This window comes from Bidens hawaiensis, unplaced genomic scaffold, assembly GCF_021521415.1.
Source record: "Bidens hawaiensis isolate Kalapana, Puna unplaced genomic scaffold, B.hawaiensis_p1.1 tig00014618_1, whole genome shotgun sequence".
Taxonomy (NCBI): Eukaryota; Viridiplantae; Streptophyta; class Magnoliopsida; order Asterales; family Asteraceae; genus Bidens; species Bidens hawaiensis.
This window is the reverse complement of record NW_027492275.1, coordinates 119,545-141,204: the sequence shown is the minus strand read 5'-3', so window position 1 is coordinate 141,204 and position 21,660 is coordinate 119,545. Positions and strand designations below refer to the sequence as shown.

Sequence of the window (21,660 nt, the reverse complement as noted above, 5' to 3'; positions counted from 1 at the left end):
GCGCACCTCCAAGTTCATGGCACACGACGAAACCAATCAGTGCAATATCGGCGATCGGGTATTATATACGTTTCTATTATTATTATTATTATTATTATTATTATTATTATTATTATTATTATTATTTGTTATGTTCTATTTAGATTCCAACAACTGCTTCGTGTTTCCTAATTCATCCAATTTGATGTATATAATGAATGACGTGTTACAATATGTATTTGCAGAAGAAACTTGTTTGATTCAAATTATCCCATACAGGTATTCAAAAGCAATATTACTATTTTTTTGGGCGTAATCGACGGGCGGTGAGGCGACGGCGGTGGTGTTTTTTTCGTCTTTCTTTTTTGGATGGGAATAAGTTGTTGAGGATTGATTGTGGTGGTAGTGGTGGTGGCAGCGGCGGTGGTGGCGGAGACGGCGGCGGGAGGTGGGTGTTGACCGGAGGTTGTGAATGGTGTAAAAGAATGTCTAAATTGTCTACACTTCTTTGTCTTTGTTTTCTTTTCTTCTTTTTAAGATAAAAGCTTGTGAAAAACTCTTTAGCATTGGACCCGGTTCTTTTCGGGTATGTTTTACCGGATTTTTGGTCGGAATCTTGAAACTCCGGCGATATTTCCGTCGGAGACGACGGTTCAGCCGCAAAATCGTTAATTTCTGGCACCATTTTTCTGGGTTCATTTTTCTGGATTTTTGGTCGGAATCTTGAATCCAAAGTGTGTGTGTTAATAGATACAGAAACAGAAGAAGAAGAAGAAGAAGAAGAAGAAGAAGTTGCAGGGTAGGCAAAAAGACAAAACTACCCTCACATGCTTCTCACGTGATGGGATTTAACAGAGTTTTTCTAACCCAGTTAGCGTAAAGGACATAACTTGTAGGAAAAAAAAGTTTAAAGTACACCGCTTGCAAGGAAACTTAGAAAAGGACACGAACCGTAATTCGTCTTATTTTAAAGAACAAAATTTGTAATTCTGTCTAAATTTAGTTTTCAAAGTTGTGACATCTTGTTATAAATATTATACATCTTGTTATAAATATTATACACACAATATTTGATATAACAATATCTGTATTAATATTTTATTTTAAATAAATCAAAAGCTAAAATTTGGGTTTCAATTTAAAATTAGTGCATAATATATCAAAAATTTAATAATAAAAATTATTATATTAAATGATTGAATTTAAGTATCACATATAATAATTTTTTTTTCTTTCTTTTATATTTTTTATTCGTGTAAAGCACGGACTCTTAACTGGTTCGTATTCATAATATATAATAATGATCTTTGTAGAGGTATATGTTAGTGGCCATTAATTAAATTGCTGTTGTACGTCAAGTTTAATGCACACATTTAAACTTTATATGTAATTTTTGTATGATTTAGTGGAGTTTGATACAAAAAATTTACTTGATAAAAACGTGTACATGAAATAAGCTATCATAACTACTCAACATGCAAATACCGGATTATTTCAAGTTTTTGTCTTTTAACACTTGCAAATTTTGATATTTTCAACAACGTACGTCTTGTTAGATTTTTTTAATCGACTTTAACTATAAAAAAATATAATATCATCAATCACAAAATATTTTACGAATATGTAGACTTTTCATGAAACGGGTTATAGAGTTAGAGTAGCAAAAAGCTCCAAATACCTATGAAATAATATCCGCGGATCATGCAGGGTTTCCTCAGAAGTCATCCGCGGATCATCCTCATCACCCGCATGAAACAGAAAGGGCACGCATCACAAACAGTACAAACAGCTATAAAAAAAGTAAAAGATTACCCGCATATGCGGAAGTTTCCTAAGCGGGGTTCATAAAAGGTTCGTAGAGGGTAGGTCAAACTAAGTTTTTTAAGAATAATACAAATATTCTTCCGTGAATAACAAAATTCGAAGTTGTTCCATATTCATACTAAGTTTTGAGTTTTCGGTACCTGTGCGGTAGCGATATTAACTTGGTACCGATTGGGGGGGGTACCGATTGAGTTTTTGGTACTGGTGCGGTAGCGATATTTTTTGAATTTTGCCTTCAATACCGGCACCATCCCATACCGGTATCGAAAGCTAAAAAACTGGTACCAAATCGGTGCCAAAAAAATTGCGATTTTCGGTACCGATAGATCTCATCCATATAATTCACATGTAACTAAAATGAAACAACTAATAGATCTATGCTGATCTCATCCCTATAATTCACATGTAACTAAAATGAAACAACTAATAGATCTATGCGAGGAGCAGCCAAAGTGTCCACGGCATCCCTCCAGTGCACATCATCTTCAACCAAAACATACCCTTACACCGTCCCAACGTAGACACGAAATTGATGCTCAATCGCCACTCCGCATGCAGCTGTCAACTGCATTCGCAGTCCATCAAAAGTAATCGATATACTGGTATAGAACAAACGTTGGAATCCGGTCCAATAATACACGCCTACCATTAGCGTCACGTGATCATCACAAAGAGACCATAATGGGTAACCATCCTCGGTATACCGGAGAGCTGTTATAAACAAATTTATATATTAACAATATTAAATAAAGAAAGAATTACAACTTTTGTCTTGTAAACATAGTCACTTTATGAATCATGTCATTCAAAAAGTTCGGTTTCACTCTGTCCTTAAAATGACAAAAGTGTCTCGCTTTTAGTCCTTTTGATTAACATTCATCCAAATCCTTAGTTAAGTCATCTCACAATTAACATAACTTATTTATAGATCGAGTCCTTTAAAAAATTTACTTTCACTCGTTGTCCTTTAAAAGACTAATTACCTCGTCCTATTGCATCTTGATTAAGGGTCATCCAAAAACCCAATTAAGTGACACCATGTACAAGGCATGTGATGGGCCAATGATTATTTCACCCCTCAACTTTAAAAACAAAATAAATTAAAAATTACTCTCTCCGTCCCATTATAAGTGTCCTAGTTTGATTTTTCAAGTCTTTCTTGTTTAACTTTGACCGACAATATTTTTGTTTGTGTTATATAATACTTGATGTAAAATATATGAATGAATTGGGTTTTAAATGTGGTTTACATTGATATTGTTAGGAACAAAGCGGCGCGCGGAAGCGAAACAGCACACACATGCACAACGATAAACACGCATAAACGAAAATATAAACGACACAAGAATTTAACGTGGTTCGGTCCCCGCGAGGGGACCTACGTCCACGGGCTGCAACTAGGTTTTCTTATTAGCTCAGAACAAAGATTACAATTACATGATGGGATATATATAATAAACAATATTAGGGTTAAACATAATTAGAAACCAAAACTGGGCCTCCTAATAAAACCGGCCCAAAGGCCTTCATAACCCAACAATCTCCCACTTGAAGGCCTTGCGATAAATTCCAGCCTGCCATCCAAGTAAATATAACAATCTCATTCATCCAGTAACTCTAGTAATCTTCAGTAATAGAAATCTACCAAGCCTCCAGTTCCAAGAACAAGCTAAAACTTCAACAAAAGAAGTTCTCCAAGCCTCCAGTTCTCTAGGAACAAACTAAGATTTCTACCAATCCACACCCTGGTTGCATCCGCCCTTCTCATCAGTTACCTGAAAGGCCTATTGAAGCTCCCGAGAACTCCAATCAGGTCATCCCAGACCCAGCCATGACAAAACTCGCCAATGACTCATCCTCAATCTTAACCGACCCTCACTTACTCACACAACCGGCTTCAAAGACTTCCAGAGGATAAACACTCTCCAAATCAGCAGACTATACCAGGAGAGATTTTCACATTCGGATTCCTGGTCCTCCGAACCCAACGTCCCTTTGGAAACAAACCTAGAACACACCTGCGTGCTCCCACTGTTACCAAAACCCCGAACATGTTCAGACCTCCTCCGAATACGCTCAAACTAACATCACTGTGGCTCCAGGCTTCATGTCTACAAACTGAAACCCCTTAGCTCTACCCGATTCAGCGAGCCAAGACCTTATAACTCGGAAGTTGGTTCACTTCTTCCGACGATACAAAAAAAAACTCGTATCTTCCAAAAGTCTTTAATTAAAAGATTCAACAATGCTTCATTGAAGTGAGTAACAAATAAAGCATACCATAATCTTGAACCCAAGAGTCGTCACCGCCTTCACTGAGTCCCAATGCATCAACCCCAGATACATTCTCAAAAGCAGAATTCCAAACCTTTCGACATCGACCCTTAAAATGTCTCACCTCTACGCAACCTACCAAGTCGACTATGCCCAGCTCCCACTGTTTCTGTTATCCCAACCCATGCCACACCAACACTCCATGAGATGAACCCCACTCGTACTATCCCGGCAAATAACTTTACCCAACACGAGATTATGAACCTCTCAAATGGTGTACCACTGATCACCACCAAACAAGATATAACTTCACAATTCCAAACGAACAAGAAGTAATAATCACAGTTTCGAACCAGCTAACAGGCAGACAGCTATAACAACAGTAGAACTTTCATAAAATCAAGCGGTACCAAGGGTTCTATGACCGTACACACGATCAGTTAACTCAAACCCTAATCGAAAGATCATCCAAACGAGCAATAGTTTACATGACTTGCCACTAACCTCATTTTTTTTTTCACTTATGCCGTCACCAGCACACCCGCTGGTTCCATTTTCTCCAAGTTTATCCATCACCAGTACTATATCCAAGTTCACATGACAAACCAATCAACCAAAATCCAAACCGTCAAACATTCCGATCATAACCATCTCGTCTTCAGTTATAGCAATAACAAACGAGAACAAATCGGAAACAGTGAACAGACACAACAAGGGCACGGGCCATAACTTGACGGTTGTTCTACCAAACACTGTCAAATAAACCGATTTGCTCTTGCAATAACCGATAAATCAACTAACGGTAAATAAACTATATAAAGTTACCTCAGACTAATCTCTTGCAAACAAATCTGAACCCGAACCTAAATGGTCTTCACAAAACCGGGTTAAAATAATAATGGTTGATAATAACGCCAAAACACGAACTTAAAATAATTCCAAAACAGTGTTTAGGCTAAAGAACCGGCCCAACAAGTTGTTACATTTGGCCCATCCAGTCTTGAAATAAGAAAATCACAAAATCCAAATGCTGGCCCAAAAACCTACAATGGCCCATCAACTTAAAGTAGCCCAGTAGAAATAAGACCCACGCAGGGCTTCTTTTGAAACTTACTGGTCAAATAAAACAAAAAACAAGTCAAAAGCGTGTAGGTCACCTCCTTGTAACAAGGAACCGTCAACATGCAGCAGCTAAAAGAGAAGCCCCGGCCACGCTTTTCCGGCCAAACAAACCAGCACGCAAAACGCTACCCGGTGACCAAATCTGCTCTTCGCAACAACAAAGCCAACCACATGTCTCGACATCCGACAACATCCAAGGATCCTTTGTCAATCGAACCAGATTCTCGGTTTTTCGGCGACATCATCACCCTTAAAACCGATGAACATTTGAGCCTTAAAACCTTTTGACCTTCAACCGAACCAATAAAAAAACAGGCGACCTCCAAGAGTTATTCACGGTGACGGACCCACCCAACCCTAATCACCAAAAAACAGATTCGAACCAAAACCTTATGCGAAATCGTTACCAGTGCAACGAACCGTGTGTCCAACAAGCCAAAGCTCTGATACCACTTGTTAGGAACAAAGCGGCGCGCGGAAGCGAAACAGCACACACATGCACAACGATAAACACGCATAAACGAAAATATAAACGACACAAGAATTTAACGTGGTTCGGTCCCCGCGAGGGGACCTACGTCCACGGGCTGCAACTAGGTTTTCTTATTAGCTCAGAACAAAGATTACAATTACATGATGGGATATATATAATAAACAATATTAGGGTTAAACATAATTAGGAACCAAAACTGGGCCTCCTAATAAAACCGGCCCAAAGGCCTTCATAACCCAACAGATATAATTTTCATCAAGTATTATATGACACGAACAAAAACATTTACGGTCAAAGTTGCAAAAGAAAGACTTGAAAAGTCAAACTAGGATACTTATAATTGGACAGAGGGGGTAACTATTTAGTGGGACCCACTTTGTTTTATTTTTTTATTATAAAAAACTAACCAAAAAAACCTATATAAGGGCCAATGATTATTTCACCCCTTAACTTTAAAAACAAAATAAATTAAAAATTAACTATTTAATGGGACCCACTTTGTTTTCTTTTATTATAAAAAAACTAACAAAAAAAGCCTATATCTAACACCAATATCCTAATCTAAGCAACCAAATCACCCGCCTCCATCATCCTCCGACCACCAATCCTCCTTGCCCTAACTAGAAATCACCACGAAGGGGAACAAGTGGCCTAGCCTGCTCTCTTTTATTATATAGGGGATATAAAGAGGGGAGTATAATAGAAATATATATTTTAGTTTATTTAACATATATATATATATATGTGTGTGTGTTAATAACAAAGGATAGAATTACCTTCATACCCTCATGTGCTTAGCGCATTCCTTAACTGGGTTTTTGGATGATAGTGAGTGAAAGTAAACATCTTAGAGGACTCAATCTAACAAGTTTTTATCAAAATCTGCAGCTCCGACAAATTTTGAACCCAACCTGACTTCCGCCTAAACCAAAGTTGGTTGCCCCCGCCAATTTTTTAGCCATGTCCGTCAGCTCCGACAAATTTTGAACAAACGCATTATATAAGTTTTAATTTTTTATTTTTATATTATTATATTTAACTTAATATTATATTGAATTCTTCTCATAATTTGTTTTACTTTATGAACTTTTAATGTATAAAATTTCGAATATATCGTTAAAACATCCTTATTTTTATCCGCGTGACATAAATTTTGTTCAAAACCGAGTAGGACCAAGTTTTTATTAAGCATTTCGATATAAATTTGACCCGGCTCGGTTTTAAGTAATATTTATATCTACACGTAGATAAATATAAGTATGTCTCAACGGTATACTCGAAATTTTGTAAAACCTTATATTTTAACAGTTATAAATAAAAAACTAAATATGTGTTAAACTGACTATAATATTTAAATATTTAAAGAAAACAAATTTCAAAACTTGGTCAGCCATGACGGGTTAGGTTCATAATTTGTCGAAGCCGACGGATTGCGATCAAAAGTTTGCGACATCGACGAATTTGCAACATGTGGTTGGTTTTGATTGGCTCAAACAAAAATCGTCAACGTCAACTGAGTTGGTTCAAAACTTGTCGCCGCCGATGAATTTTGTAAGGCTATTTTGGGAATATACTCATATACAAAAAAAAGCGGGTCACCTCAAATGGGCTATATTTTGAAGATTTTCCAAAATTTTCACTTATAACTTTACATATAGCAAATATATATTATTTATGATAATTTTATTTTTAGTAATAATAATGAAATCAAGTAAAAACAGATTGTACTAAAATTATGCTCTGTTTTGTTTTAGTGAACTTACCTTGTGGGTGAAATTGGGAGACCTCAGACGAGTCATTAAGGCGAAGTGGGTAGCACATCATTCGGAGGGTTAGCGGAAAGAAATCCGGAGCCCGCGTCAATACCTCCCCAATTGCCTGTCGAAGAGCCGGTATGGCTCTGAAATTTTGTTGTCGAACAAGGTCCTCCAAATTAGCTTCCAAAAGAAAATCACATGCTTGCAGGAAACGAATTAATGACTGCATAATTCTTGGAACCGGCATTGGACAATCACCTTGCGGTGGGGGTGGATTGATCAGTTCTGGCAAAAACGGAAACCGGGCCCCCGAATAAGATGCGCCCCGAAGTGTGCAGCAGGGAAAACACCACCACCTACCGGCGCCAACTGAACGCCACCGTTAGGGTCCGGCACAATAATGAAATACCCTAACTCAACATTTAGCCCCATCAACGGAAAATTTCCATTTTCACCAGCCATACCTGAATAATAAATGAAAAAAACAGAGTGAAGCATACAATTCTAAACAGAAAATGAAAACCTAGGGTTTCTAGTAAAGCAACAATCTTCAAGTCCTGTAATTAGATCCTAGGGTTTCATATGAATCATTATGTTTCAACACAAACCCTAAATCACAACAAACAAAATATATATAGTATTATCAATCAGATCAGACGGAATAATTTGTGTACTGAAACTTACTGTAGTCGTACAGCCAACTGCGGTTGTGGAGATCGCTGCCGTGGTCTGTGATATTGATTAGGTTTTAAGTTTTGACGAATAATTATACAACATAAGACTTGTGTTGTGTTAGTTTGTCAATCCCTCGTGATAAGCTGTATGAAACGTATTGGTACGGAAAATTAGTTGTTTTGACCACAACTGTTACCAAGCCACCCATTTAAACATATCTTTTTTTAACAAAGTTTACGAGTACAAATAAAAATATACAATGTACAAAATGACATCTTGCTGTGAGCTACAGTTATGTAACCGTATACAATCATTGTTGAGTACACTTGCACCAACGCACGCGTTACAATATGCCTATACTTGTCTAATGCTCTCTATACAATCCCAAAGTTAGCACTACTAACTTGATCATGCAGGACCTGCAATAGAACACACCTAAGTTTAGTCATCACTTAAGTACTTAACAAATTAACATCATTCATGACATGAACACACCTAAGGAAGTGGAATATTTCAACGACCATCATAACAAAATTTTAGATATAGCTCTTGCTAACAGAATCAAATCAAATTGATAGTATTGTTAAAATGGCCTGTTTTGAGCCTAACTCTTTTTCACCAAACCCATTGGGTTAGAGTGGACCATTTATAAGAAAAGATCATCCGATTCAGATGATAACAAATATTTTTTTTTAAAGTTGGATTTGTTTGGGTCATCACGGCTTAGGATTAATATAAGTATAGGTCGAAACGGGCAGCATAAAAAATAATAATTAAAGTATGTTATGAGACCACTATACATAAATGACTGATTTGATGTCAATTTATAAACACAAATTTATTACGGTATTAATTAACAAATAGAAAAGCTTTCTAATGAATCTCCTTGGTTCTAGTCAGGCCAAATAAAATGTTCTAGCCAACCGACTCGATTAAAACTTTTTAGCCAAATGGGCAAAATTATAAACATATGTAACCCTAACATTTAACCTTTACATTTAAACACGATAAAACCATTTAAATGTAAAGCTCATTTCTTTAATTAAAACAAAAATATACAAACATGATGTAATACATGTAGATATATAGCATGAATTCCGAAGCAATGTAGATGAATTCAAAGAAATAAAAAATATACCTCACAGTTTAATGGAACTCAAACTCGTTCGAGGGCTTGATCTTTCAACAACTCGAAAATAAAAAATGCATGCTTAGAAGTAAAGTTCCTACCTTGGGTCCATCTTTTCTGTGTAACACAATTCTATAGTGGTATGACTATAAAAGCTTCTTTAGCATCACCTGGAGATGTATAGTAGAATATTCAAATGTATATATGAACAAATAAATTAGATTAATTAGAAAATTATAAATAAGTAATGATAAATAAACAGCTAGTTACAATTCAAGGCTTAAGATAAACTCGAGGCTAATTTCTAAATTTTGTAATTGGTTTATTGCACACCAACAGTTTAGTTGATATTATTTGTATACAAAGTGGTAACAACTTGAACCATTGTTTAGGCAAAGGGTAGTGGGGCTTGATCCACCCCCAAGTGATCCAATATATTTACAACACGTAGGCGCTGACGTGACACATGATCAAGCCCTTGGATCAAGCCCCAAAGGGTGTAATGGGGCTTGATTGATCCACCCCCAAGTTTTTGATCCACCCCCGTGGACCAGTCCGCTCCGGCCGTCCGCGCCCACGTCCACTCAACAGGGGTAGTGATGTGCGCGGCGGCCACGTCGTCCGCGCCTCACTACACTCACCCTTAAGGTCTTACTTGTTGAAAAATCAAACAAACTTTATTAAAAAATGATATAGAAAAATTTTATTACCAAAATGTAACAACACTGAAATGAGGATTGTATGGTTTAGTTGTAAAAAATATCAAGTGTGTCTTGTATTGAATTTAAGTTTGTCTTATAACTCTCTTTTCTTGTTTTCAAATAATAAGAAACGCTCGTGTGTTTGAGCAAATATTGTTCGATCGTGTATTGGGTCTTGGATTTGTTTACTGTTTCACTTGTTTAAAACGTAACATAGGGTACTAATCGAAGAGAGTGGTTTAATTTGATTGTTAAGGAATTTAATTCATCTTATTATATATGCCTATGTATTTTAGAGATTAATTTGTTGAGTTGGCTCACATGTGTTTTTAATGGAATTGATAACATTAGCTTGGAACATGCTTAAATTAAAGTTTCAAGCACACCAAGTGTTCGATAAAATGTCACAATGAGTAAACTATGAGATTTAAATGGAAAATGTGAAATTTACTTGTGTAGAGATATATATGTATGAATGAATGTTTGGTAAAGATCATGTCGGATGTGTTGTTTCATGTGACGATTGATTTTTAACGATCTTACTTCATTTTTAGGTGTTTCAATGATTAGATATGATGTACAAGTTCTTACATCTTGTGTTCTACATTTTAATGTCGGTGCATTGATTGCCTGTGATCAGAAGCAAAATTGTATATCGCAGATGGTCAGAGTTGTCTTGGGTGCTGATGGATTGAGAGGTGAACGCTCTACTTTTAAGTTGTTAGTTATGTAAAATATAAGCATACACTTATAAGCCAACTGGTGGTCTATATTATAATGTCATTATGCTCGGTTTGAAGTACATCTGAAATGTGGTCACAGGATCTTTTGCAACATACTTTGCTGTCATGTTTCGGTCCACTTCATTGATGGTGCTCTTGGCAAGTGATTGTCTTATTCATTCTTGTCCTACTTGAATTTGCTTATTTTGATTATACATGTTTTCTTTCAATATGCTGTTTTTTTAGTAACTTGCAGAAGCTAGGAGACATAATGGAAATGGCAATTAGTGGTCGTTATGTTACCTTCTGGTCAATTTGTGGTCATATAACCTGACTTTTATAGGAAAAACCCTCAATACTTAAAAAGAATAAGAAACTCAATTTGAACTAATCTGCACAGTTTAGTTGGCCAATATTATGATATGGCAAATTATGTGCTATTATCAACCACTGGTGGCAGTAATGGAGAACCAAAACAGGTACGATTCGTTTATTTCAATGAATTTGTTTTAAAAGGCGAGTCTTACTACTTATGTAATTGCTATGATAGTGTTTTAAAAATAACAATATGTGTTACCATAAAAGTCAACAACCGATTGACTTATAAAGGTCATATATTTTTTATTTTCAGTTTGACGGTCGTTTTAACAAATTTAAAGTTCGACACTCACTCATTCATTATACATCCATATGTAATCATTTCTTACTTACAAACCTTTGTTTCTTGGATGACTTGACTTGGAACACACCATCGTGATTCGTGGAGGTTGAAAGTTATGATATGTAAGCTTTAGACCTGGCAAACTTGGTCGGTCTTGAGGGTTCCGGTCATGGGTCAGAATGGGTTCGGGTCAATATGTGATATAGGCAAAGTAACTTCATGTCAAATGGATCATTTTAAAAGCGTCAATATGGGTTCTGAGCAAAATGAGTTCATGTCATTTTAAAAAAGCGTCAATTTGGTCTGGGTTAGAACGAGTGGCTTTAAAAAATCATCAATTTGGTTTGGGTCAAAAAGGCCCACTTTAAAAAAAATCAGTTTGATTCCAGTCAAAACGGGATCTTCAATTCTCATTTGTGTTCGTTGCTGGACAGACACGACGATTGGTAACTAATTCTTACACCACCACCCCCCCCCCTTCTTTTATTAAGATATTGTTTTCAAAAATTATTTTGTTCACATACCATTACCATTTTTTACAGTGAATGATGTCTTGAGTTTAAGGCAACATAAGATATGAAAGCGAATGAGACTTGATTGGATTGGGTGACCATTAAATTCCTGTTATTCCTTTCGAGCCTTTTCTTTTTCATTACAATCATGAAGTTCTAAGTAAACTGACTCAACTGAATGTCTTGAATTTTTAGGAATTCGAAAAGTGGATTCAGTATTGATTTTGTTGCACTTATTTATGTTTTGTAAAAGGGTATTTTGGTCATATGTGCAACAATGAATCATAATTTTTAAGTAAAAATGCAGAGGGGTATTCTTGTCTTTTGACACGCTTGGTATGCTTATTTCATAGCAAGAAGTTTCAAGCTATTTCAAGAAAAAAAAACAAAATCAAAGATTCAGTATTTGTCATAACCTATGTCACAAAGAAATTGCAAGAACATGGGATGCATGTGCTTCTTTTATGTTGAGTATGCTTAGGCAAGGCCTAAGACGTGGTGGTAGATACCTTCAAATCTAAATATGTTATACAGGGGAAGTACTTAATTTCTAATTAGTTTTAATTTTGTTATTTTCATTTGAAATAATGCTACCCTTGCAACATGTATGATTAATTGAGTGCAAACTTTTAGTTAACTGTCAAGTTGAAGCTTGATTCGAAAGTTTGTGCAGATCTCATTAGCGTGTATATATATTTTCTATAATGTAATGTTGATAATATTGATTCGAATTAAAATAGATATATGATAGTACATACACACAACGATCAAGTACCACAACATCATTATATATGAAAAAATTAACACACTTTATTCTTTTCAAAGGTTATAATATTTTGATTTGACGGAACGATATATACTTTTAAGATGATTCCTAATCCATAACACTTTATGAATTGCATTCAACAGGTAATTTTTTTTTCTTGTAATTTTTGATCAATTCGACTATATACAATACATCTTTATATTTATTTTTCAAATTCTTTCTAACTGTTTCATATTGTGTAGTTGTTTCCATTATAGTTTTTAACTAACCCGTGTTATATATGAGTATCTTATTATGAATAATTATAATTATGGTTATCAACACCTAAAATAGGTTTGGCTTATTCTTCAAATTTTCCCATCCTTATATAATATCATATTGTATCTCATTGCAATACATCTAATTAATGAAATCTCTCTATTTCTCCCTACATGTTCATCTCTATTGGTTTGCTATTAGGCTTGTTTCACAACACGTTATCAGCACGAGTTGCTTTTGGAACATGATTGCTTTATCATAAGGTACGCTGGTATTGTCTAATTTATTTATCATTGGTCTTTATTCCCTAAAACATAATCCATATTAAGATGCATACAATTTTGGGTTAAAAGGTGATTTATATTTATCATTTGAATAGAATTATGAAACTGTGAACATCATCATTATATTGAAAAATAGTATTTCTTTTTCAGCCCAATAAAAAGATAGACTCGCATCTGAAAAGATTTTAAAATATTGTTTAATTTACTTCCATGCCCACTACATTCTTTTTACAATGAAAAAGGAAATAGTTTTCTGGTCACTGTATTAACCAAAGAAGACGGACACAAACAGTATTCTTGGTTTTGTGTTTCTTGTAGTTGGTGGGCAGAACCACCCAAATCCAAGAAAACCTCCGGAGACATGTACTATGTATTTTTAAACAAGCAATGCACATAAATATGGTTTTGTAATCGTTTGAAAATCCTTCCTTTAATTAGCCTCTAAATTAACGGTTTTTTTTAGAAAAATAAATAAAACCTTGATTAATAGTTATTATTCTCCCACATCATTTAATTTTGATCTTATAATTTATTAAATTAAATAAAGAGCATTATGTGAAGTGATGATTACAATTTCTTTAGTTATATTTTCTTTGTTGATTATAAGAATCACATCTTCATGCATTATAAAGGTTTAAGCAATTGGTTTAAGTAATTAAAACTACTGAAATTAATCCACCACAAGACACAAAGATGAGGTCACAAAGGAAGTTGGGAATTTATGTCGATATATATGATTATATACTTAGAGCCGTTAATCTTTTTATAGCTCATTAGTTTTCACTTCAGTGAATCAACATTCCCAACATTAGGGGGAGAAATAAAGCAGTTGGAAAATGAATTTAGTTGAAATAAATTATCATTGATCCTCTATGAACTAAAAGTTTAAAGGATAATTCATGTATAAAGATTAATGAATCAATTACCAGACGATTCACTGACTAAAAGAGAGTGTCTATCTAAGACACATATACCAACTGCTAATGCTCCAATTAAAGTTGTCTAAGAAGGACAAAAGCATATTGATAATGGGTCTAATACACGCGTGTAACATGGTAGACCAATCGGTTCCAAAGGTAAAATATCCTCGAAAATTGGAGCAAGTAATGAAGATGGTCAAGTCGAGGTGCAGTAAAAGGTCTCTTGAAAGAGATTAGACATAATGGTTCTTGAAGAACCTTAGGTACCTGAAAACAAAGAGCTCTCAATAAATTATATTGTATCATGTCTACAAAGATATATGGAATCGAAATAAAGTCGACGTCGCTATACTTTTATATATATGTATAACTAGCGCTTGAAATGATGATGAGGTGGATCAATATTCTAAATTTGCCTGTAAAAATGATTGGCCAAAGTGGAAAGACGCAAACGGGGCAGAGTTGAATTCTCTAAATAAAGGAAAGTTTTTACAACTAAAGTTGTAAAATGTGTTAGATACAAACGGGTATTGAATATGAGTTATGAAAATTCATCAAGTTATATAAGGAAAAATTGATGGCACAAGAATTTTTGCAAAGACCCATGATTAATTATAAGGAGACACATTCTCCAATAGTGGAAGCAATGACTTTCCGATATCTAAATAGTCTGATAATAAAAACAGAGAATTGATATGAGTCTAATAAATAGTGTGATTCAGTTGATACTGAAAGTTTACAAGAAAGTCTTCGAAGGATTTGAATTATCAAATCATGTAAATTAAATTCTCGAGAACACTATGACTCATGTTGTATACAGATTCATATTTGAATATGTTATGATTATTGAATATGTTGAATATAAATGTAACTCCTAAAGAGTTTCCTAAGGTAGTTGAATACCTGAAAGGTTAACTAATACATCTTAATGATGGAATTCTTGTGCATCAATAAGCATACACATAGAAGAGAATCTATATGATGAGTACAATATCTCAATAAATAAAGAAATGGTACAATATGGACCTTTGATATGTGATACAAAATTGATGTGTCAAATGAGCAAATTTATGCAGCAAAAATCCTAGAAAAGTGAATACACATGCATAATTTGTCAAGTTGGAAAGAAGTTCATGATAGATTGGAAAATGCATAGAGTTATGCTTATTGCGTATGGACTGATATAGTCGGATTGAGCATGGTACACTCAATAATTATTTTGATACGGAGGGGGATAAGTTGGATGTCATTAGTAATACTTTTATCAAAATTTTACTCTTAAAGTTCATATAATCACAGTTTACAGTGATGTTATACACATCATCGAGAGAAATTGCAGAACTTTTAGAAGGAGAATTTTTGAAATACCTTGACACGATGTGATTATTGCTCAACTTGCGGTTTGAGTATATGTGTAATTATATGTTTATCAATCTATCAAAGTACATATGAAAATGTTGAGACAATTTACCAAATACAAGATTCATTCTTTGAGTACGTTAAAAGATGTCCAACAATGCACTCTATATCATTTCCTATCACAATATGAAATATTCTGGGTTCAAAAGTATCACAATTAAATGCATATGCACATTATTATTTATTGCTAACTATACATGATTTCTATATCTTTTATTTATATTTATCAACATGTGTATAGCTAGGAGACATCAGAATGGGTTAAAATATATATATTTCAGGTATGAAAGATATGTACTTATATTTTACTAACTCATCAAAACAAGTTTGGCTAGTATTGTCGATGCAGAAAAACACAATAGGGTTATCAATACAGTGGTATATGTTTACGAGATGATGCAATAGAAGTTTTCAAATGAAGATCATGAAACGTTATTCAACCTAAGGATTCGCAAGTAAATGGCTGAAGATGCAAATGATTGACTACACGGGCGGCACGTTGAGAACGCTATTAGGCTTGTTTCACAACATATCTAACATAATCATGTAACTTTCTTTTTGTCTCAAGTAATTTCTAATTTATTAAACTTTATAATACATCTTTATATTTTATTAAACCCGTGTATCACAGGGACTACTAACATAGTATAATTATATAATGATAATACAGGATTGACTTGGAAAACACTCCAATTAATTTGGAGCCGTAAAAAAAAGGGTTCCTATAAAAACAAAAAAGTTTAAAGAAAAAACAAACAAAACGTGTTATCTCCTTCTCTGTTAATCACGACAGCAAACATATATCACCTCTGCAAGACACCACCACATCACCATCACTCGCCGCCACACTGCACCGCCTCCGCGCCGTTCATCAACCAACACTCATTCGTTGAACTTCGATATCTCATCCAGTATATCTATCTCATCGGTTTTGTTAGATAGATTATTCTTATAAACTATTATTTGAAATATTTATTGAACCGGGTTTTAATAAATAATTTTTTGATGATCACCATCGGAACCTAACAGAAGATGCACTTATGCTTCAGCAGTGTGCTGTTAGGCAGTTCGAGCAGACCGTATATCAATTAGATTCTTCTACACTCCCTGCCACGCAAAACAGACTTTGTTATCTCCACCAAATCAATCACCAGACACTCAATTAAGCTTTCATATACGTTGATTTTGTTTCTGATTTCTTTGTGGGTATGAGTTTGGATGTATATAATTAGGGGTTTTGATGTTTTGAACTCGAATGCATCTTCTATTATTCAGTTTTGGAAAAGAAAATTTGATTTTGCTGTATTTGGTTTGCATTATAATTCCGAGAATTGAGGCACCATTTGACTTGAAATCACTCTATAATCTTTTGTTCCAAAGTCAAGAAAGTACAATACAATCAAAAACATTAATCAGGTTACAACCTCATGGAGATGAAACATCTTTTGGTACACGATCACCACCTAATGGAGACGCACGTCATTTCGCCCTCAAGTTGAATGACCCGGAGAGAGCCAGATAAAGAAAGAAATTGTGTGGTAGTGGTGTAGGGAGAGAGAAAGAAGAGAGGGTGCGAATGTAAGTTGCAAACTACAAGGGTCTAATTGTCTTTTCGTACGAATTCTAACACTCCAACGGACATTTGACTGAACGGAGGAGGGTTCACATTGACAAAAAGAATATGGTAAGCGTGCAAAAAATCCACAAGTGCTTAAACTGCAAATGGCGTTAACCTACAGGGGTGCTCGTTACGTTAACTTAAGTTTTAATTTGTTCAAACAGCTAAAAGAAGTCGGTTCACCGATCCACCCAACCGGTTTGATTTGTTCTTCCCCGAAAACATATTAAGAATTTTGGTTCAAATTTTGTGACAAACCAACCAAATTTGACCATCAGACCATGAACATCCTAACGGGAATAAAACAGGCAAATGCACAACTTTTAACACATCAAATACAAACTAACATAGAAAAAAAAATTTGCCTTCGGTTACTCATAAAAATAAATACCCTCAAACAAAATCAAACTCAATATCAGCCATAAAACGGTTCCCAAATAAAAGAAAAAAAATATCATCCTTTAAATATTAAAGTTACCATAACAGAAACTAGTGTTCTAATGCACTTCGGAGGGAGACGTGAGGGCCGTTGACTGACCCTTTAGATATGAGATCATGGTTTAAGAACAGAACAACTACGCTTATATCATCGTGGAAATGTCGCCTTACACGTTTATCAATCTTACGAAGATCGGAATACCGCATCTCTCGTTTTTTAGCTGCTTCGTGTAAAGCAGCCTTCACCAGCCTCTTGGCAATTCCCTACAAAGAAAAATAAATACATTTCGGGTGACTTTCATCGTGTTTGACCCATTTCTTTTTTATTTGGACCACTAGAGATAAGGCTGTAAACGAGCTGAGCAGAGCCGGGCCATAGCTCTGCTTGTTTATTTTACCGAGCTAAAATGTTGAGCTCGAGCTCGAGCCCGGCTCGTTTAATCAATTTTTATATTTTACAAACAATAACAAATATAAAAACAAAACATAATATTTGTAACATACTGATATATATATACACACACATACACACTAAATATATTTGTGTGTGTATTTGTTCAAATTTGGGCTTTATTTTTAAATGAGTCAAACGAGAATTTTCAATTGTTTTTTATTTTTTAAATTTTTTTCATTAAAAATTGTCATGTGCCTTTAAGTTACAATGTATACAGTATACACACATATATTTATGTGTGAGTATGCATTTGGGCTATAATTTAAACGAGCCAACGAGCCAGTTAATGAGTGAGCCACAAGCCGATCCGACCCTGGCTCGGGCTCAGCTTTTTACAAACGAGCCAGTTTTGAGCAGACTGCGAGCTTTTTCAACAACTCTAATTGGAATATTAAAATGAACTCGTAATAAGTTATAAAACAAGTGGCATAAACTAACAAGAAACTCACCGCACGTGGACTGCTATGAACAATATCAACCGCCTCTTCATTACTCAAGTGTTCCCATAAACCATCAGAAGCAAATATAAGAAAAGAATCACCCGCTTGAATCGGATGCGAAATGATAGATGGACTAGCAGACAAAATCGGCATCACCATCGGCTCCGGGAGCCGAAATTTTGCTGCAATCGGTTCCTTGTTGTACCGCGCATGCTTCATATACGCATCCCCAATTGACTTAGAAACCTACAAAGTGTAGAATAAATTAAGATAAAACACACACAAATCGGCTTATTTATTGCTCACCAGTGAGTGTGTTTTTATCATTATTTTATAAACAAAACATGCTTATAAACAAACTGAATGAAAGTTTAACTCTAACAGAACAAGCGATCGAAACACAAAAAATTAAAAGAGCGGGCTTTCCTTGTTTGTGTTTGTTCGTGAAGAAAATGAAAATGTTCGCATTCGTTGAGTTCATTCGTAAACAATATAAACGACCGGTTCACGAATGTAAATCAAACATAAACGAACAAGCATAACTGAGCTAAAACCAATTAAAAGTAATGTGAAGAACAATGTATTGGGCCTAAAAAGTTACTAAATCTAGACTAAGTTGTAGCGGGCCAAAAAAAATTTCAATGACTATGTTAGCAAACTTAAACAAACGTAAATTTACGAACCTAAATTAACATAATTGAATTTAATGACCTAACGTTCACAAACATAAATGAACGAATTTGAAATGTGCTCATTTTCATTCGTTTAGTATAATACCTGAATAATGCCTTTAACCCTCCAAACTCCATGTCTCATTACCACAATTTGAGGATCATGTGGATGCAAATCTCTAAGTTCGCGTCTAATATTATCAAGATTAGCATTATGTTCCTTTGATAACTGAATGGCGCTTATGCCTCCACTGCTACCAACTTTCCTACCGAGCACGACACGAGAATCTCCAAGATTTGCAACAAAAAGCGTATGATGATAAACGACCCCAACCAAACAACAAGATCCGACGGTTGCAATGCTGGGTCGAGCGTTCCACATTTTGGATACAAGAGTCGTGAACCCGTTCTCGGTTTCAAGAAATGCCCTTTTGATCGTTTCCGGTGTCACAATACCATGATTTTCAGTTGTGTATGCTGCATAAACAGTTAAACACCAACCTTAAGATTAATCAAATAAAAATCCTATCTTCTATTTAAATTCTTGGTATGAGACCAATTTGGGCCATTTTGATTCTCGAAATTTTGGTAAGTGCAAAACCCCAAAAGCCAAACCATATCAGTAACCGGAAAAAACTGAACCGTATTGTAAATTCAATTTTCAGTTTCGTTCCTAACCGTATCCGAATTGTGAATTCAGTTTTCGGTTCCACAAATCTTCGCTTAATTAGATAACCGGATCGAATAATAACCGATATAATCAAATAACCGAACTGTAAACTTATTAAAGTCGAATTCTTTTCAGTTAGACACATTTCTAAATCGGATCAGTTCAGTTTTCAGTTAGGACCAATTAAACTCAAAACTCAATTGAATAAACCAAATGGTAACCGAATTTAATCAGATAACCGAATAACCGGTTTAGTCTTTTAAATTTGACTCGGCTAGATACATTTCTAATTTGGATCGGTTCGGTTGTCAGTTAGGCCAAAACAAATTCAAAACTGAATCTAATAAACCGATATCCAAACCGATGAACACCCCTAGGTCAAAGTCCCCCAGAGTGAATTTAGTTTAATTCATATAGCCTCCTTAATCACTTAATCAGATATTAAATGCACTACTTATACATTAAAAACCAAAAAATGTCAATATATGGGCTTACGGGTCAACCCGACCTAACTAAAACCGACCTGTTAACCACCCCACCCATCTTGCCACTTGTATATTAATTTAATCACTGCAAATTCAACTATGTTTGGATAAAACAGATCATTATCAAATATTTTAATTAGTTTATTTAAACTCAAAGTAATTATAAAAAGATTAGTGAGAATTACACATTTCGTCCTTTAAGGGGTAAGGGAAAAGTGATCATTTTTCATAACACTAACCTCAAAAGCTAACTTCGTTTAGCGGAAAGGACATAAAGCGTGATGACATTTCAAAACAAATGACACTCAGTGTAACTATCCAGCTTAAATGGCACATTTCGTGATGTGGGTAATACATAACGGACAAAATTTGAAATTTACTCTTAAATCAGATTCAAATAAACAGGTAAAAGTTTGTTGTAAATACTAGAGTATCAAACTTTACAAATTATGTTAAACAGTTAAATCTATAACCTAATAGATATAATCTAGCATTACACTTTAACACAAGATCAGATTATGATTTAAATCACATATAATGAGTACAAAAATTAACATGTTCAGCAACAAACCTTGAAAATGTCTGAACAAATGATCACAAACGTATCGTGCGACATCGGGCCCACCATGACCGTCATAAACTCCAACAAACGTCCCAAAGGGACCGGACTCTATCTGGCTCTGATCTTCAAGCACCTGGTTTGCTTGAACTACAGCCATGGAGTACCCCCCATACACATGTTTCCCAATATCATGATACCACAACAACCCGTCTTTCCCAAAATCACCATTGATCCTAACAACACTTTCCTTATTATTATTATTAGTATCGTGCCCGAACCAACACAGCGAACAACAATTTATCAGTTTTTTGAACATCCCACATCTCTTGCACAAAACCCCCTAATCAAAACCGGATTACCGAACCCGAATTCTCTCTTTCTCTCAAAAGATCAAATCTTTCAACACAAATCCAACCTGGGCTCCTTTGAAAATATTGAATTTGTCAAAAAGATGAAATCTTTTAGCACAAATCCCACATTTGTTTTTATGTTTTCACAAATCCCAAAATGGGTATCTTTGAAACTCTTGAAATTGTCAAAAGAAAAAGATCAAAGCTTTGACACAGAATCTTGAAACCTATGAATGCAAATCCACATCTAAATACACATTTAACAAAAAGATCAAAACTTTTGGTCAAAAGATTGAAGAATATAATAAATAAATAAATAAATAAATAAAAGATCAAATAATAATAATAATAAAAGATAACTTGTGGGTATATACTTACAATGATGTTTCAGACAGATAATTGGGTATGAAATAGAAGTGAATCTGAAGAAGAAGAGAGAGAAGTGCATGTGTTGTTGATATAAATCCGAAGGTGGC

General features: G+C 34.8%; 2 protein-coding genes across 3 annotated transcripts; both read right to left on the bottom strand.

The window, feature by feature from the left end:
- Nucleotides 1-2,134: 2,134 nt before the first annotated feature.
- On the bottom strand, nt 2,135-7,999 carry LOC143547107 (uncharacterized). 2 transcript variants are annotated; one of them, XM_077038612.1, is made up of 3 exons: nt 7,810-7,999; nt 7,456-7,734; nt 2,135-2,514 (listed from the first exon to the last, which is right to left on the bottom strand). In XM_077038612.1, exons 2-3 carry the CDS (start codon nt 7,694-7,696, stop codon nt 2,306-2,308), a joined length of 450 nt encoding a protein of 149 aa, XP_076894727.1. In that variant the 5' UTR covers nt 7,697-7,734; nt 7,810-7,999; the 3' UTR covers nt 2,135-2,305. The 2 variants fall into 2 exon arrangements, with proteins under 2 accessions (XP_076894727.1, XP_076894724.1); XM_077038609.1 differs by having other exon boundaries at nt 7,456-7,999.
- Nucleotides 8,000-12,258: 4,259 nt separating this feature from the next.
- On the bottom strand, nt 12,259-21,660 carry LOC143547111 (putative protein phosphatase 2C 42). The gene is made up of 6 exons (XM_077038617.1): nt 21,559-21,660; nt 20,844-21,431; nt 19,224-19,594; nt 18,456-18,692; nt 17,230-17,816; nt 12,259-12,337 (listed from the first exon to the last, which is right to left on the bottom strand). The coding sequence occupies exons 2-5, from the start codon at nt 21,148-21,150 to the stop codon at nt 17,604-17,606; spliced, it is 1,128 nt and encodes a 375-aa protein (XP_076894732.1). The 5' UTR covers nt 21,151-21,431; nt 21,559-21,660; the 3' UTR covers nt 12,259-12,337; nt 17,230-17,603.

What these genes read in the sequence shown, in the direction of transcription:
- LOC143547107 (XM_077038609.1), bottom strand. Translation starts at nt 7,696, where the DNA reads ATGCCGGTTCCAAGAATTATGCAGTCATTAATTCGTTTCCTGCAAGCA. An exon ending in CTCCCAATTTCACCCACAAG is followed by an intron (nt 2,515 to 7,455) that starts GTAAGTTCACTA and finishes TGTTTATAACAG; the next exon opens with CTCTCCGGTATACCGAGGAT.
- LOC143547111 (XM_077038617.1), bottom strand. Translation starts at nt 21,150, where the DNA reads ATGTTCAAAAAACTGATAAATTGTTGTTCGCTGTGTTGGTTCGGGCAC. An exon ending in GGGTTAAAGGCATTATTCAG is followed by an intron (nt 18,693 to 19,223) that starts GTATTATACTAA and finishes TACACTTTGTAG; the next exon opens with GTTTCTAAGTCAATTGGGGA. An exon ending in TTCATAGCAGTCCACGTGCG is followed by an intron (nt 17,817 to 18,455) that starts GTGAGTTTCTTG and finishes TTTTCTTTGTAG; the next exon opens with GGAATTGCCAAGAGGCTGGT.